Source organism: Athene cunicularia (genome assembly GCF_003259725.1).
Source record: "Athene cunicularia isolate RWA chromosome 2 unlocalized genomic scaffold, athCun1 chr2_part1, whole genome shotgun sequence".
Classification (NCBI taxonomy): Eukaryota; Metazoa; Chordata; class Aves; order Strigiformes; family Strigidae; genus Athene; species Athene cunicularia.
This window is the reverse complement of record NW_020799095.1, coordinates 125,831,730-125,850,884: the sequence shown is the minus strand read 5'-3', so window position 1 is coordinate 125,850,884 and position 19,155 is coordinate 125,831,730. Positions and strand designations below refer to the sequence as shown.

At 34.5% G+C, this 19,155-nt stretch overlaps 1 protein-coding gene across 1 annotated transcript in view; it reads left to right on the top strand.

The window, feature by feature from the left end:
• The window catches only part of MMP16 (matrix metallopeptidase 16), a 96,372-nt gene that overhangs the window by 66,939 nt on the left and 10,278 nt on the right, over positions 1–19,155 (top strand). Inside the window, exons 6-8 of the mRNA XM_026842371.1 lie at positions 4,128–4,266; positions 12,597–12,747; positions 17,214–17,329. Of these exons, the coding sequence (XP_026698172.1) occupies positions 4,128–4,266; positions 12,597–12,747; positions 17,214–17,329 (406 nt within the window). The remainder of the gene's footprint in view (positions 1–4,127; positions 4,267–12,596; positions 12,748–17,213; positions 17,330–19,155) is intronic.

Here is a 19,155-nt window from a genome sequence, read left to right as displayed (position 1 = left end):
GAATAGAATAGAATAGAATAGAATAGAATAGAATAGAATAGAATAGAATAGAATAGAATAGAATAGAATAGAATAGAATAGAATAGAATAGAATAGTTGGAAGGGACTTACAAAAATCATCTAGTACAACTGCCTGACCACTTCTGAGCTGAAGTCTTATGTGTTAATTTGTTAGTGACTCAACTGGAAATAGGATGGTACAGACCTATATGAACCCTGATCTGGCCCTGTGTGGTCATCCTTATGGTTTTACGTTCTTCGCATTGTAATGGATTGAACCCCGGAGACAAAAATTAGAGAATGGACAGGATGTATCTCGCTTGCATTTAGATGCCCACTTTGTACTTGTCAGACATCTAAACAAGAACCAGGTTTCTAGATCCCTTTATAATCTGTGTAGAGAAATAAACAGTCTAGTGAAGGTTACCTTAGACTGTTTCTGTGAAGGACCTTTATTGTGCCAGATTCAGTGATTCATATCTAAACAGATCTTTAATTGTAGACATATAAATCTGGTCAGATCAATTCTACTTATGTAACTCACTGAACACTAGTAGTATTAGTACAGAAGTAGTAGTCATATCTTTGTAGAATTTGGGATGTAACAAGTTACATATAAAAGAAAGATCTTGAAAATTCATGACTTTTCATTATATCATTTTAGATACCAATTCTAGTGGAAGTATCTCTGAAATGACTATAGGATAGAGTGGAGATCTTCTATAATCAGTCTAAGGTTAAAAGGCCTGTTCTGGTCCAGGATGGATATGTATACACAGTAATACTCTGCTAAATTAATATGTTGTCTGATACCCCGAATTATTTCTTTTTGAAACTTTATGGTTACATAATATTTGGATTACCATATATATATATGTGTGTGTGTGTGTGTGTATATATATATATATACATATATATGTGTATATATATATATATATATATATATATATATATATAAACAAATTCCTGGGTTATGCTACATGAATCAAACATTCCAGGTTTGCCATAATTGTATTATTGTGAAGATTTTAATTGTGGTATAGCAGGACACATTATTCATTTGCTAGGGAATTTGAGCAAAAAGTATGTAAGAATTATCAAATCACTAATATTAAATATGGAATACACAATTTGACATACAACTCTACCAAATCTGCAGAATATATTTTTAATGGTCTTGATATCAAAATGACTTAATGCAAATATATTCCACAAATCACTGAGGCTGAAACATAGCTCATTCTCAAGAAGAGGATATTTGTTGACTAGTTGATTTTACAGGTTTTGCTGCACTGTGAAATATGTGTTCATTAAAGAGTCAGTTTCTTTCAAGAATGCATGTTTAGTCTCTTTACTGATGTCATTCAACTGACAATCTGCTATTATACCAGAAATCACCATGATGGGATAGTACTAGCCAGTCAGCAGTGCAGTACTTACTATACTGAAATGACTGCTTGCTACTCTGGCCACATCTACCTTAACACTTGGAAGTATTGGTATACTGTGAACTATTGGGTATAGCTGTGGCTGTTTAAAGTTTGACAGTGTTGGGTGTGTGTGTGTGTGGGGGGGGGTTTTTTTTTTTTTTTTTTTTTTTTTTTTTTTTGTCAGTGGAATTGATTGAATATTTAACAATGTAGTTTAAGTGTGATCATTAGAACAACAGAAGTCCTTCTCTTCTAAAACATTAATGTGATTTGCAAGATCTGCTTTGGTGATCAAGATTTGCTTCTAGCTGAAAGTTGAGATTCATTAGACAACTTAAAATGTTGTAACCTCTGTCTGTAGCACATGCATGTTCTATTGGGAAACTCCTGAAAGCCTGAACATTTCATTTATGACCGTTGTTCAGTGAAGTGATTATGTGTGTACTTATGTCCTTTTTTATTCATCTAAGTAGTCAGCCTTTCTTCAGCTTTAAATATCTTGCTTATTTTGTACCCACAACCTGATCAATGCCCTTTTGAGTTGGTAGTCGTTTTATGAGAGTTGGATATATTCCTTCCTGCAATGAAACATTGTTTTCTAAGATGTACTTTTGCAACCAAATTCAGACAAAAGGGTTACCACTATCTTGGAGTGAAAAAAGACAAGATTGCAATATTCCATTGTACTGAAGATAGTAACAGATACTTCAAAAACTGCAGTTTTAAATCACTGCAACTTGCTACTTCTTTGTCTTTTAAAACTTTAATAAGCAGTCTCTGTGATACTGCCTAGCTTTGAGGGTTTTACAGAAATGTGGGGAGGACAAAGAACTGTTTGGCCTATTGAGATTTGTCATTACATCATTCCTCCCTAAGTCATTCCTACGTTGATGATGCCTAAGAAATCTGACCTGAAAATCCAGTTCAGGCGTTAATACTATTTCAATTGAAAAGTACTTCCAAATGTCTGCTTTGAGGATATTCCCCTTAATTTTAATTTTTCAGAGCCCTCTTGTCTTATCTACATTCTATGATAAAAAATAACAGAGCCTGACATCATCTGTTCCAGCATTCAGAACACATGCTTAAGTTAGCCCTTCCTAAATACTTGTGTCTAAGTAGTATTTCCCCACTTTTGTGAGTTCTCTTACTGGAATGTAGTCAATTAATCCTAAAAAATTACTTTGCTGACCTTCCTTAAATGTTATAATTCATCTTACAATAAAAAAACAATGAAAGCTGAACATAGGAATCTAATCAGATGAGAATAGTGCAGCTGTGTTACACTAGCAATGAAATAGCTAGACATGAAAAAATGTGAGGGATTTAAGTAGCATTATTTCCAGACATTTGCACCCTTTCAATATAATATTTTTCAGGTTTTGTAAACTATTTGAACTTTTTAATACTAAAGTTCACAGAAATCTTGGACTTAAAACAACTTTTTCAATTTTAGACTAATTTATGTACACGATTAAGATTTATTTTTGTATATATATTGAGCATTTGTATGGCTAATACTTTTTGTGGAGGTTTATAAATTGTTGAGTCATTGGAAGGATAAACAATTAAAGGGAGCTGTAATCCCAGGTTTGGAAAGATGATGAATACAGTTCATCATGAACCTGCTCCTGCAAAAAATTAATCTCTCTAAGCTCTGTTAGTTCCCATAAGAGCACAGATCTCTTTTGCTTGGCATGTTGACCTATACAGAAAAAAGGCTGAACTGTCATGGAAAACTGTGACAGATATCTGACAGAATAGCACTTTCTTATCATTTAAGGGATTTTGTTTTATATAATACTAATGCTGTTATAATGTGCAAATGTGTGTAAAAACTTAAATACTTGATTACCCAATCCTTCATCTCTAAATGTTGGATGAACTGGAACTGCTGTTATAAGAGCTGAAGAGATACAGCAATGACATCATTACGCACCTAATATGTCACATACTTGTTTCTCAACTTGAACATTCCTCGCTCCTCAGCAATGCAGCTTCGCTATGGCTCTCACTGAAAGCAATAGCATATCCCACAGGGAGAAGCCATTTTAAATGGCAACAACCGAAGAGAGGTTTACCAGAACACTGGGTTTAACACATATAACTGGCTGTAATATTAACTGTACTGTTTAATAGTACACGGAAAGACTGCAAATCTTCACTACAGTAAAGTTGTCGTCAAACTGTAGTTCTTACCAGACTGATGTAGTAATGTTACAGCTACATCTATCAACCTTTCACTATTAGCAGCTACTGCAAAAAAAAAATAGCTTGCAGAATTAGTTGCTCTCCAAAGCCTGTCTGTAATCCCTTTATATTAGATTTAAACATATGCGTACAGTTTGGTCTAAAAGCACTTGTAGTCAGACCACAAATTTTAAGTTGAGCCCCTCATCAGAATGATGTTGAAAAAGTTAGATCATCTCATACAGCATGCTGTATGTTCTGCCGAAGGCTATCTGCACCAAACACACAGTTCACATAGGTCGCTCATTCCCACCTTAGGGGACAACTAGTTCTCACACATTTGTAATGTATAGATGTGACACGAATGCAAAACCAAACATGGTTATGCAAACAGTGAAATGTCATGCTCTAAAAATGCCAGGATAGGCTGTTCAGTATTTTCAAGACAGCAACTGAACACAAATAAATGCCTCAAAGCATAGTAAGAGACGTATATTTGGTTTCCAGGATCAGTGGTTTTGGCGAGTCAGAAACAACAGGGTGATGGATGGATACCCCATGCAGATTACCTACTTCTGGAGGGGACTGCCTCCCAGCATTGATGCAGTTTATGAAAACAGTGAGGGGAATTTTGTCTTCTTTAAAGGTAAGAAAAGAAGAAAAGTAAAATTTTGTGTAATATTTTGGCTGTGATGATTTTTTGGAACATATCTTGCTTATTTTTACTAATGATTTGTAAATCATATTGCAGATTGGTAGTTAAATAAAGAGTATATGAGTTATGTTTTCTCATTTTGGCAACTACAACTTTAATTTGTGATTAACATTCAGAGTAGCAGATAATTTACATATTGAGTAAAAATTTGGCAGTATAAATAACAGACAGCAATGCAATGATCTACTATGAAATCCTTTTTGAAAAATGTGGATTAGGATGAAAGAATGAACACAGTTCCTTTTTTTTGGTGTGTGTGTGTGTTTCTCTATTCTTCCTCTTTTTTACAAATGAAATTTGCAGGTATTTAAATGGCATCTGTGCTACATATATTTCATTGTAATGCACTGTACTTATTTCGTACTAGAACTGTCATATTAGGAGTTTAAGGTGGGAAAAATAAGTATCTTTTTTATAGATGTATATTTAGAATTTTTAAAGAAGCATAAACTCCAGAAAATATGTCTTATGGATTGAACTGTTGCTAATCATTCTTTTCAAAGTTTCACTCCAGGCATCAGTTGTTCTTCAAATTTAAAAGTTCTTGAACATGCATCTAATTTAGATTTAATGAGCAAATTATCCTATATGTTAAATAAATACCCATTTATCAACAAGAGTGAAAACCATGTAAAGTATATTTTATAAAATAATAATTTGGGAGAAGAAAGAAGAAACTGAATAGATATGTGAAAAATTATTCAACTATTTAGTGTTGTGAATGACTCACATGTTAACTCATTACAAAAAAGCAGAATTTGTTTAAAGTTATATCAAAAATTATTTCATTTTTACAAGTGGAATCATTAAGAAGGAGATAGACATAATATTTCATTCACTATGGAAACATCATCTTGGAAATGCTAAATGGAATATGGTTAATAGCATGCAGAAACACTGCGTAACAGTTCAATGAAGATGAGTTTGTGTTTTACTAGTAGGGAAATTGTATTTTTTGTGTGAATCATAAGGAAAATTATATTTCATGTAGCACGTTTTCTATTTACATTACTTCAGTACCGCATATTCTCATATGCTTGTCTGTGCTACACAGAGCAAAGGAACTACACCATGCATTCCAAACCTCCACCTTGATAATGCTGGGATCCATTACCCGAGCTTCAGACAGAAATGGTCAAGCTTAGTCTTATACCTGCTTTGTTTCCTTTCACCAGGATCTCAAAATATGTTTTAGCAGTGTTTCACTCTTCACCCAATGCTGACTCCTGTTAGGTCTTAAATGAAAGGGTTAATTCAGTAGTCTGTAGGACATAGGTAACAAAAAACAGAAGCAAGAGACGAACTTCTCTTTTTCTACCTGGGAAATTAAATAATCAGGATTAATTAAAGCAAGGAGAAGCAGCAGGACTCTTCTCTTAGATGTCAGAATATTGTGTTCTTTTCCTTCCTCATCATCCTCAGCTCATGCTCTCTGGTTTGAGACCATCCAGTTTTGTACTTTCTAGTGGAAGTCATATGGTACTTGAATTTTCTGTTGCAGGTGTTTTTCCACCTGCTTTGTTTTCAAAGTTCCTTCCATTATTTTTTCAGTGACATTTGCGTTGTCCCTCTGTTCACCAAGGTTAAAAGTTGTCATATTTCCTTGTGCAATTTTTCTGAATTTTTGCTTCTCTGCCACTTGCTCTTCATGATTTCCAATACCTACTTGATGGTGTTTGCCTACCAGTGTAATTCATGTTTTTACACTGCCACAGAATCACTAGGTTCAGCTGAGTCCTTTGTATGTGTGTCCTTAAAAACTCCTGTTAACCAAGGACATCAGCTGCCTTGGGAAATGTGATCACAGAAGTCTATATAAATAGATTGTGGGTAACAATCATTGTCTCATTCCCTCACAAAATTTCTTCCTGGAAAAAGAGTATATGTCTTCCTCCCAAAGGCGTTAGAAATAGACAAGTTAATTGTTGCTAAGATGCAAATAGAACATGTTATCCTGGTAGTGTGCTTTACCAGTTTAAAACTAGTCAAATCAAGTAAATTCTAGAAGGAGCTTAAAATCTGAAGTCTGGTATACAGATGTGTTCACAAAGCGCATACCTAGGCCAACATTTATGTTCATTATTCAGAGAAAAAATAGAAAAGATGGAGTGAGTGCCATCACAGAGCTTAGACTGGAATAATGTCATTGTGTACTCCTCTCGGAAAATATTATCCAGATCACTTCATTTTGATTGGTCAGTTCATCATGGCAAGAAAGTGTAGCGTTTGAGTGAAGACTGCATTTACTTGCAGATTTTCAAATAAAGTCTCTAAAACTTCTTCTCAAGGTATCAGTAATATCCAATGTCTTGTAAGGTAGAGTCTTGAATCTCTGGTGTGTGCTGGAGAAACAGGTCAATGTGTACATATCCTCCCTTCAGAGCAGTCGCTGCTTCTTCTGCAGATGCTCAGAGGAAGGTTCCAGGCACACCTTCCGTCACCATTGTGCTCTTTCACTCACTTGGCAGGCTTTTTGACTAGTGTGAAACAGAACCTCCTGTGACTGACTGGTTTTTCACTCCTGCTTTCACACTTGTGGAGCAATATCTCTACTCTCTGAGGAAGGTGATGAAAGGAGTAAGCCAGTTTACTCATCTGTGATTGCTAGTGAGTAATTGCCACCTTGCTTCTCCTTACTTGCCTACACTGTCATAAATTCAGGATAAAAAATATTCCATTAAACCAGTGATATTTATAAGGGCTAGTCCTTGTGAACCATCCCGTTATTGAAACATTCCCTCTTTAGAAATCCACAAATCTCACTTATTTTCAATAATTTATGCTCTATTTATTTTGTTTCAATCCTCGTCTTTCAGGATGGCAAACATAAAATTTGAAACTGTTGATTTAAATTATAAAGCAGCTTTAGATATTTATTATATTTTTAAATAACATTAGATTTTCCTTCCTTTTGTGTATACAGTTGGATTAATGATATTAGTAGATTACTTCTTTACACTAGTAGAAATATAGATTATTAAAGGCATAAAGGTATTTTAAAACTGTCCTTTTTTTAATGGGATCTATGCTATATATGAGCTATATGCAAATGATGTAAGATGGAAGCTCAGGATGGAACATGCTTTTTATGAACGTTTGAAATGTCGTTATAGCTTATCTTTTTGCTATGAGAAATGTAATTATTCTTAACTTGTGCTAACAAAATCAGTATATGTATACGTATTTGACATTCCTGAGAATATTTGAGGAGCCTGTGAGATCATGCATAATATGTTATATGTCTATAGAAAATCAAGCTGAATCGAGTTCAAGACTATTGGATCAAGTGTCTTTGGTTTTGAAATTTCATTGGTATTGATTTTCTTTTTAATTACCATTTTAACTTTTATTTCATTTTTTAAAAGATTATTTATTTACACAAGGAAAAACAATTGTAAAAATTCCATAGTGTGCTTGTAGTGCAAAGTGATGCTTGCTCATTTCGGGTGGCTTAAGATACTTGGCCTGTTTCTTTGTGCCTCATAATGCTCATAAAGTACATAGCAATCTGGTGTTTTTTTTTTTTTTTTTTTTTTTTTTTTAATGAGGAAATGTGAATAGTAAAATTTATTCTGTGTACCTGTGGGAATTTATATGGTGCTAAAAATTAAATTGTCAAGCCATCTGCGCTGTTGAATGTTACGGTAAACCAAATGTAGCAATAGAAAGGCTGCTGTAAAAATCATACTACCAGTGCCACCATCATAACTTGCAGCTGCATTTATCCCACTGCTTGACAGTTTTATTTGAAAAAATAGATTTACTATAGTGTCAAATCATGGAACAGAGAAACGACAGAAACTTAATGTGGGAAACAGAGAATGAGAAAAAAGGAAGCACGAATAGTAATTTTGGGATACCAGTAAGAAGACACTTGATCCTGGCTTGAAAGACCAAAATTAAGAGCAAGGGTGGTTGGAGAAAAAAACCCTTCAGAATTAGATATTAAAATTTAACTGTTTTCAACTGAATATAATTCTTAAAAGTATTGAGAATTTATCTCATCACTGTAACACTTTCAGTGACTATATGCTCTATCCCACACAGGTCTTGCAATGCACACCTATCATAATCACATACAACATGAACAAAAATCTTGGTTGCTGACAATCCAGGAACACAGCTACTCAGCAGTCTAATTTTACAAAGGAAGAATTACAGTTGCTAAAAGCTGCATAAGTGTTTCCAGTAGTCAGTAGGTAGCTAAATAGTCTGAAGAATATCTGAAGTTTAATATTCAATACTACAAGTGAAGCTTAGCAATAGATACCCTTATTTCATAGATAGATGTTGAGAGACTTCAAATAACTGCAGTCATAGTTCATCCTTCTCAATTGTTTCCCTACAGTGATGATATTTAACAAAGCATTATTGCAAAAAGTAAGACATTTGACTTTTTTTTATCACTTGCTCCATTCTCAGCCTGTGACCTTACCATTCTGCTTGTTATTATATTAGATCTTACATTAGGGAATAAAAGCAGAAAGATGAAACATTCTGAAGGTTGGCCAGACTTCATGAAACATGTGGTGCTTTATTCTCTGTGAGAATAACAAACCCACTACCCAGACCTTAAAAAACAACTTTGCAAAATAAATACAGGGTGATTTCTGCCAGGGCCATAGATTAGGGCTCTGCACAAAACCATTAGAAGGATCAAACTATGACTATTCTAGTTTTGTCATATATTCTTTATATCCATTATAATCACAATTAATGAAGTGTATTGACTCTTTACTAGTGGAAGTGGAATATGAGATAAATGAAAGCATACTGACTTAAGCATTCTCTTCTAATACATTTTAAAATACATAAATATAGGTTAGAAATAAAAGGAGCTAATTCTCATCACAGACATTTCTTGCACTGTTTTTAAGTTTTAACACCTCCTAATATTTGGTTCTGAGTTTGAAAGCTTCTCATTTTTTCTTACTTTTCGAAATCCTTTGATCAACAGCCAACCACTTTCCTCCAGCTGAGGGACAGAAAAAAAAAAAAAAAAAAAAAAAAACAAAACCCACAACCAGAACCCAAACAACAAAACCAACAACAAACCACCTAAAAACCCCTGAAACAAACAAAAAACCCCAGTTAAATCTGTCAGCTAGATGGAATATTTGGATTTCTTATATACAGTCCTTTCCATTAACAATCAACACAGTTGTAGCAGACTAAACATGTCTTCCAAAGCAAATGTTAAGTAAAATTCCCCCTAGTTAGAATCAATAGAAGTCTTGCCCACATGTTAGAGCTCTCAATGCCCTACTGCCTCCATAAAATACAGTTAAATTTACCTTTTGTCTATTTACCCAGAAAGAATTTACTTCTTATTAAGAAACTATGTGAAGAAAAATTTATTTTCTTAAGTCTTGGGTTCCCACATCTACGCTTTCCTTCTCCTTCAGTATATATGCAGCAAATACCTGGCTCAGTGGTGGTGTCACTTACAATGGTGTGTGCTCAACCTTTGTTTATTTTGGTATGACCTGATCTTGTTAATAGCTAAATTTGACGCATTGAGTATGACTGATAATGATCTATTCCTAACAATTGCTGTTACTTTTATTCCTTGTGAGGCACAGAGGAAGGTAATGGCATTACGCACATCACAGCATATGCCTCTCAATGCTGTGCAACAGCTGTCATTTTGAATGATCTTCTGAAACAGAAATGAGCTGGCTCAGTGTCATTCACTGGATGCCATCTGTTGTTCACACCATAAGTACCAACTACTAAGGTCCAAAACTCATGACTTCTCTTACCATTGCATTTGACGCTGCCATTACCATCTGAAGTCTTCCATGTCTGGTCATATGAACTGGTAAAAGGATAAACCACATGGGAGGAGGAACAGTGAATGACTGAAGATGCTCATGCCTGTTGTGATCAAACCCTATAAGTGAATTTTGTATGGAACCCCAGTAAATGTCGGGTTAGCACAGACCTTAATCCCAGGTCAACACAGACCTCAGTTTTCCGTGACTGTTCTGCATAGATCTCTGTGTCTCTTATTTTCAGTACTTCAGATGGCTCAGTACATACTCATTCTTTGAACCCTTTCTTTCTTCAGCTGGCAGGGGGGGATGGTTCTCTTGAGCAAACTGTAGTGTCTGTGCTTGGAAATGGGTGACAAGCAGCTATAAAGAAGCTGATAAAAAATTTACTCTGCAAACCCAGCATGGGAGGGACTGAAACTATATCCCCTCTCCTAATTAAATCTGTGATAAAATGAAAGCATGCTTTAAATTACTGCAGTACAAACAGGGAGATTAACCCCCCCCTCCCTTTAAACAAACATTTAATACTACTGAGGGATAACTAAAATATCAAACCAACTGCAAAACAGCTCTCTGAATTTTCCCTCTTGGTGACTCTGCCATACACTTGATTCTAGATCTTTGGGGTAATATGACATTTCCTTATAAAATATTTATACAGTAGAGTGCCTTAACCTCCTAAGTCTGTGTAACGGCCTGCTTAGCCTTACGGGTAAGTACAATGGCTAATATGAACAGCCACGATTTTATCTCTTAGGATCTTTTTCCAAATGTGTTTGAGCAAAATATATTTTCAAGCTTTTTGCCTTATATTTTAAATATCATTATCATAAATAACAATGGATAAAAGTATCCAATAGGACAATTCAATATATATGTTCATGGATCTCCTCTAGACCTTTCTGTGATGTAACTCAGAAGGGTCTACACGATGTCAATTAGTATCTTCAGTGTTATTATTACTAAATATAGCAATGCTTTTTGGAAACACAGATGAAGGTAGTGCTTTGAAAATAAACACGTTTCCTACACAATGGAGCCTCTAGTCTAGCTCAGAGTGTCTCTGTGGCCTAGATGACATAATGCAAAGAGAAGACAGGCCTCAAAGCAAGCTCTTCAGATAAGTGCTAAAATGCAAATTATGCTCCCTTTTCCCTGTTTCTAGGGGGCATATGAGGATCTTTATTCCCTTTTTTTCAGCCAAAGCTGTCTGTGTTTGAAAGAGAAGTCTCTACTGAAAAGACACAGGTGAGAAGTATATTTTAAAGAAGAATTAGAAGAAAAAAAAAAATAAAAAGAAGATAGTTGCAAGAATAGGACAGGAGAAACAGTATGTTGAGAAGATCCAAGTAAAGAGTCTGGAGGACAACACAATCATTGGGGAAAGTAATAGACCAAAGGCTTAATATGAGGTGGTGAACCAGGTGAGATAATCGTGGAAATGTTCAGTGAGGAAGAGAGGAGCTAGGAAGCTAGAGTAAACTGAAGCTGGGAAACTGGAGTTGTGGACTGGTGAGGTAAGCTATCTGGTTACAAGAGGGAGCACAGGAAGCATCCTCTACAAAAACAGGTATAAGGGGTCTATACTACAAAACACTGGTGGAATTGTTGCTGCTGTAGACGTGCATACCCCTATCTAAGACAATATATTTATCTAGTAACTGCAACAGTAGGGGTTTAACCACTGAGCATTGCTGTTCAGGAGGCACTAGGCACTATTTGAATTTAAGATAGTTTAGGTAACCTGAGGTTTGTGTAGACACTGTGCTAACACCAGCTAGTCATACAACTATCTTGTATTATCATCATGTAACAAGTGAATTGGAGGGTTTTGAATGATTCCTCACCCACAACCAAAGATAAAATCTTACTGCCACTGGTACTAAAGGCAACCACCATTAATTGCAGAAACAACATTTTCATCTGTGGGACTTCAGAACCTCAGTTTGCTGTCTTTAGGCCACACTAAAGAAAATATGATTTAAAATAAAGTGTTAATTTCAGAAATAATATATACATCCTTCATAAGTAATCTAACTTCTTGAGAAGAAGGAGAGTACAGAGTAATAAAAGCATATGGTCTCTATTTTTTTAACCTCATTTTGTCTTAAAATTCACTTTTATTTCCCCATGAAATGTAAAACTGTTGTGTAGTATTGCTGTAAATGTATTACATTATCAACCACAGAGCCTCTTGAGATGACTTCATTTTCATTCTGGGTTTGATCCCTATAAAGTTGGTATCAAAATATTCTGTGGGCTTACTGAATGGAGAGGTGTTTTTTAAATGCAAGGTATCCGTAAGGCATATTTAATTTTGCATTATCTGCAGTGATAGAACATTTTTCATTTCATTGTGTTTGGCAGAACCACTATAGCCCTTTGGGAGTCACTCTTATTTCCTATGAGTGTATTAATATTAATACTGAGAGTACTGAAGACTAACACAAAAAACCTTATGTGTATATATATGCTTTTGTACAGGTAACAAGTTCTGGGTTTTCAAGGACACTACTCTCCAGCCAGGTTATCCTCATGATTTGATAACACTTGGAAGTGGAATTCCTTCCCATGGCATTGATTCAGCAATCTGGTGGGAAGATGTTGGGAAAACCTACTTCTTCAAAGGAGATAGGTTGGTACAGGAATTCTACAAGGAAGCAATTTGGTGGATGTCAGCTAAGTGTGTTAATCTTTCCCTTTGTTTCTCAAAAGAAGTTAAGCCATATAAACAGTTCATTTCCTGTGGATGAAATTAACTCTTCCTGCATAGAGGGCCATACTGTTTTCACATTTCTTGTAACCTAAATATTGAAATAGTTATGTTTTCAAAGTCAACAGGCAAATTTAAACTTAAATATCCAAAGCAATGCAGTTAGATACACTCTTATCTGATCCTTTTTATCCACATTTCTAAATCCTAGCATGTAAACAGGCAAGGCATGATCCAAAGCTCTTTAAGGTCAGTGAAAATGACTTCTCTGCTACTATTTAAAACTGAGGTAAAAAAGGGAAATGACAGCTAAACCAGAAATCTAGAGAACAATTTGGTCAGTTCCCTAGAAATTATTTTAAAATAAATCTTACAGTTCCCTTCAAAAGAGACACTTATTTTTATCATTAATAAAGAACAGAAAACAAGTGTAAAATCTTAGTTATCTTCCAGTCCTGAAAGAGACTTGCACTAGTCACTTAGTGCCTATATGTCTTCATTTCCCTGTCTGTAAAAATAAGGGAAGGAATATTTATCTGCTTCATAGAGATGTCAAGAAAACTCATTAATTTTTGAAACCCTATAAGTTGTCTGAATGATAGATTTTACAGGTTTTCAGGATGTTATGTTTGTTGATTGACGTATCACTGTGCAAATTCTAAGCACTCAGAGACAAATTATTCTTTATTAATAATTGTAATGTTTGTGTTAGTATTATTGGAAGTATTATGACTGCTTTTGTTCCTGTATGGTACTTAGGATTCTGAGACACTGATAGTATTCATGGATCACTTAAGATATTAATGTAATGTACATCATAGAATATATTTAACACACTAAAGCTGATCATTTTTAGCAGTACTGTAATATTGCACTACAGATTGACACAACCAATTTTATTGTTAAACCTTTTTTAAAAAAAAATAATTCTCCAGCACTTGTGATGAGGAAAGTGGATAACTAAGTAAAATTTTCATGGTGTTTGAAAACTAGGTATCATTCCAAGCAATCAAATTCCACAGTGAAAAAGAGACTCATCTAAATAATTTGCTCCCTCTAGTTGAGTAGATTTTTTTTTAAATGTAACTTCATTTTTGGGTAATAATTTTCCACCTCCACACTGCTGAGAAAGTATGTACAGTAAGAATCTTATGTGACCTGTAATTCCTTTAGGCTTTATTCAGCAATGTCCTTTTATATTTCCATGCACGGACAGCTACTTATACTCAAGACTTTCCTAAAACACTAATGGTCATAACAGAAGACATAAAGAAGTATCAGAGAAAACATCTGTTAACGGAGAAGTTGCTACTTAGAGCTAACCAGAACAATGAAACTCAGCAGGATATAAATGCAATACAGTATGTTAGAAGAAAATCGAACAACATGAGCCTTGCAGAGATAATTGAGCTATTACAGGATATTGACCACCAGTGGGAGTAAACCCCTATACCACTAAGCTTCTCAATGTGTATCATTTATATCACAATTTTTTCTTAATGTAAAGCTAGAGTTGATATCTCCTGCTGGTTTTAGTAGTATATATAAGTCTACTATGGAGGTGGATCTTTTCCTGAAGAAGGTATAATATAAACATAGCTTCTTGGTGGCAGGAGGTAGGAATGAAAGAGAACCTGAAAGTTATGCCAGCATCAAAATAACAAAGTATGTTCCTCCTTATGTAACTCAGGGACCTGTATGCTTATTTTGTTTTGACAATAATCTGTAGTTAAGGAGCTCCGGGGCAAAATCTAGACAGAGGTAAATGTCCCAGAGCAGCAATATACATTAAAAAGTAAGAGCAATAAAATACAAAGCATCAAATACTGGCTATAAAATGAAAAAAAAAAACCAAAACAAACAAAAAACCAAAAACCAAACAAAAAAACCACAACCAAACAATAAGCAAACAAACAAACAAAACCCAAACAACAAAACCAAACCAAACTGGTAAGATTTAAAAGTCAAAATATTAAATGGTATTATAATACTCATATGTTTAAAGCAACTCACGTATGGACCATTATTATTAATATTTGAAATGATCCATTTAAACAATAATGACAATTATTTCAAATAATTGCATGAATGCTAAAAAGGGGACAGAAGATGACTACAGAAAATATTTTGCCCTCCTTCATTCCTTTCCCACCAAAACTGAGTAGTGTGAGACAAGATGATAACAGGTTTGCTACACTTCTTGACACATGGCCTTGTTTATGCTTTTGTCTGTTGTGACCGGTTTTTGTACTTCAGAGTTTAAATTAATATATTTTTTTCTTCATAAAGCTTAGTCATCGAATAGTTCAGAATATCATTAATTAAATAGAATTAGATACAAGAAAAAACATCTTTTAGTAAATCATTTCCATATTCCTTTTTTCTAAATCCATGAAGTGCACTTTCATTTATTTTCCCTCTGTTATTTTATCAGTCTTTGAGATACAGTAACACAATTTATATCGTTTGTAAAGCTCAAATCACTTAAATCATCACTGGGAAATCTGCTTGTCAGCATTTGGCTTTCCAAGGAGAGTCAGAAATAGGCATTTCCTTACCCTGTAGACATACCCATTATTCCAACGTAGTATCATGATCAGTCCTTTCCTCATAGGATTTCCCATCAATGCTGAAAAAACAACAGTTTTGGGACTTTTCAGTGTGCACTGGTTGTGTCCTTAAAGACTTGTTTTCTAATGACTACTTATATTTTTGAAAGTCCTATAGGACTGTCTATTTCCATCATAGAGCCTAGTGGAAAAACACAGAGTTTAGTAAAAGATAGAGCTCAAAAAGGTGAAAAGGTTGGAAAAGCAACAAGGAAAATGAGTAGAAGTATGCAGAAAGGAAAAGGGTTCTGCAAAAGAGTGATAAAGAAAAAAGTAAGATAGTTATAAAGAAGAAACATAAATGAAAATGGAAATTAGAAAATAGAATACTAAACTCAGCAAAGAGTGAGAATACAAACTGAGGATGAAGAAACTCAGAGTCAAAAGATGAGCAAAACCTGATTGCAATAGTTGTCAGAGATGTCAGAGCTTTGTTTACGACTTCTACATTTCTTTCTCCATGCAAATTCTGAAAGATGTTACATTTCAAAATAAAGAACATTTCTTTGTTGTCTGGTTACTGATGCATATGTGACTGGATTAAGAAATCAGGCTATAAAAATAATTTATGCATAAGAAAGAAAAAATAAAAACAAATATTTTTTAATGTAACTTGCCAATTCTTAACCCACTTGAAATCTACCACCTTTTAATTTAACTGAAAGTTTAAAGCCAGAGAAATGCCCTACAGGGAAAAATACAGAGGAGTTTAGACCATTTTGTTTTAAAAAAAGATTAAGATGTGAATTGATTAGAGTGTCTAAGTACCTTTGCAGAGCCAAAATATCATCCACTTAAGGACTCTTTAATATATCTGGAATGATCATAACAAGGATTTCTAAATCTGAAGTCAAATTAATTCAAATTAGAAAAAGGGTCATTTTTTTTAGCAGTGACCAGATTATCAGTGAAAGTGGTATGTTCTCAGGCTCTTGAGGTCCTGAAATGGTGAGTGGCTGACTTTTTATGTAATTTTTCACATGAATGAAACTGATTTTTTGGAAAAAAAAAATCCATTAAAACTATGCTGTAAATTGGTATGCTCTCAGTTAGTGGAGCCAATGAAAATAAGAAATGACCCACCCAAATATTATATTAGGATACACAGAGATACTACAGATACAGTATGTTAATTCTTAGAATGAGGTTATAAGAAGATACACATAGCAATTTAGCCAGCTCCATAAGGACAAATAAATTATCAACATTATCTGTAAGCACAAGTAAAATCACAAGTATAAATACTTCTTACATGTTCGAGTTTCCTAGAATTCACATGCTGAAGCTTTTTAAATTTGAGAAGGGCTAGCTGGCAAAAAGGCACAAAAGCAGGCTGAATTTTGTATTATACAGTATCTATTTAATGGTAATGAAATGAAAAGCCACTGTAATGCATACATATAAGAAGTTAAGATTGCTGGCAGAATTTTAATCAGAATCTACTGTCATTTTTGTGATTAAAATGTTATCTAAAACATTAATGTGTCCTTTTTGCATATGTTGTTTCTCTCTGTGTCACTGTGGCATCAGAATTGCTGCAATTATAGGATGCATGCTGATTTAGTTGTCAAAGTGCAAAAATCTTTTCTCTTTCTGCTTACATGAAACAGTTGTCCAGTCAGCAAATAGATTTCTTTGTAATGTGGTAATATGTTCAAAGAAAAGAAGTCAAGTATTGCCATTTGTGGCTAATGAATGTAGCAAATGTTAGAAGGATTTTTTTTTTTTTTTTTTTTTTTTTTTTTTTTTTTTTTTTTTTACTTTTAAAAAACATTTCAGGTACTGGAGGTACAGTGAAGAAATGAGATCCATGGACCCTGGTTATCCCAAACCAATCACAATTTGGAAAGGTATCCCAGAAGCTCCTCAGGGAGCCTTTGTCCACAAAGAAAATGGTATGCAAACACATTCCTGTTTTAATGATTTACTAACACCCTTTACATAAAATGGATTAGTAGAGGGGTGATTGACTATTCAGGTTAGGTAGTGAAGGAATTCTTGATTTATGAACAGAATACTTCCTGCTATAGAACTTGCTGTTCTGAAAATGGCTGTTTGCTTGCATGTACTATTTGACACAATGGAGAAAAATCTTTCAAATTTAATATTGTAAACCTCAATTTCCGTTCCCTTGTTTCTTGTGTCTTAATTCACTTAGTTATTTTTGTTCTCTGCTGAATTACAGCATCTCTTAGAACAAGCTTTCTAAACACAGCATATCTCTATTTGAATTGTCAAGGTGTTGTCTGTTTAACAGCTTAGAAAGTATTTCACTCTGAACAGATAGCAAAGGGAAGAAAAATCTTTATCTAAGCAGAAATATCCCTAGGAATCTGTGTAAATCAAAGATGTCATAAAGCCTATGACGCAGAAACGCAGATCACAGGGATGTTAGTATTAAGTGTATTTACCTGTATCAAGATGTATCAGCACATACAGGAACCTGGAATCTCAGCTGGCCACATTTCCAAATGAATGGGAGCAGCCCAAATCTCCTCGATCTTGCAAGAATTCAGTGCTACCCAGGGTCTGCTGGCCGGCTGCCAACAGAGCCCTTACTTGAACAGAGTTTAGATCCCTTTGACAGAAATAAAAATATTAATTTGTCATCATTTATCGTAGTTACGGAATTGTCGTATGGCATTTATGTTTTATTTATTAGTAGGTTTTGAGTTTATTCTGCCTCACAGACAGCACATATATATTGCAATATTATTGTAATTTTTTTTAATAAGCAGATAAAAAGATTTCTTTCCTTGTATAAACCATTTCAGTCTCCTATTTCAATGTCTAACTTGATTAAGTAATGTGCCATGGAAATGTTTGGGTGCTTTTTTCAGAAATATGTTTAATTGCTTCCTTGCTTTGTCTCTGTTTTATCCAGAAGCAGAAACCCTCTCTGAATTCTGGCCTTTTGGCCAGACTGGGTATTTTGTGTTGGTTTTATTTGTATTGTTTTGGTTTTAACTGAAAAGAAGGACAGTCGGGATGATATTCTGCATACATCACACCCAACGACTGTAAATACACACATATGTAGAAATGGGCACAAACATTTTGAATACGCAGACAAACATAGTGGATATAACTTCTTATTTCTTCCCATCATTACCTTTAAAGCATATTTTAAAAGATTTACATCCAAAAGGAATTTAACTTGTATATATATGTGTGTATGTATGTATGGGTTTGAGTTTTTTCTTACCTTGATTGCATTCCCCATTGCACTTTTTCTGTGCTGTTTTTCTGTACTGTACTGTTCTGTCATTACAAATGAAAATTATCTAACATTCAGAAGAGTGGGTTTGAAAGTAATGCAGAAGCAGAACACTCATTCCTAAGGCAGGAAAACCTTTTGGTTACATCAAAGCCACTTCTCTTTTTACCCCAGTGGCTTTGATAGTCTGTCTGATGCTGAATGAAACACGGCATGAGATCATGGAGGACAGGAAAAGAAAGGGCATTCTTGGGCTTCTCAGAAATCTTAGAAGAGCCCCAGGGCAGAAAGAGGGACTGAAAATGACACCATAAAGTTCCCAAGAAGACCACTAAGACATTTTCCCTGAAATTGAGAAAATAGACATCTTAAGAAACAGTTCAGAACTCCACTGTTTTTGTAGGAGGAGAGAAAGAAACAAAAGCAGATGCAAGTAGGAGTACCACAGCTTAGTTACAAAGAAGTTGATTGCATTTTGCCTGAAACTGTTTTCCTTTCTTTGGG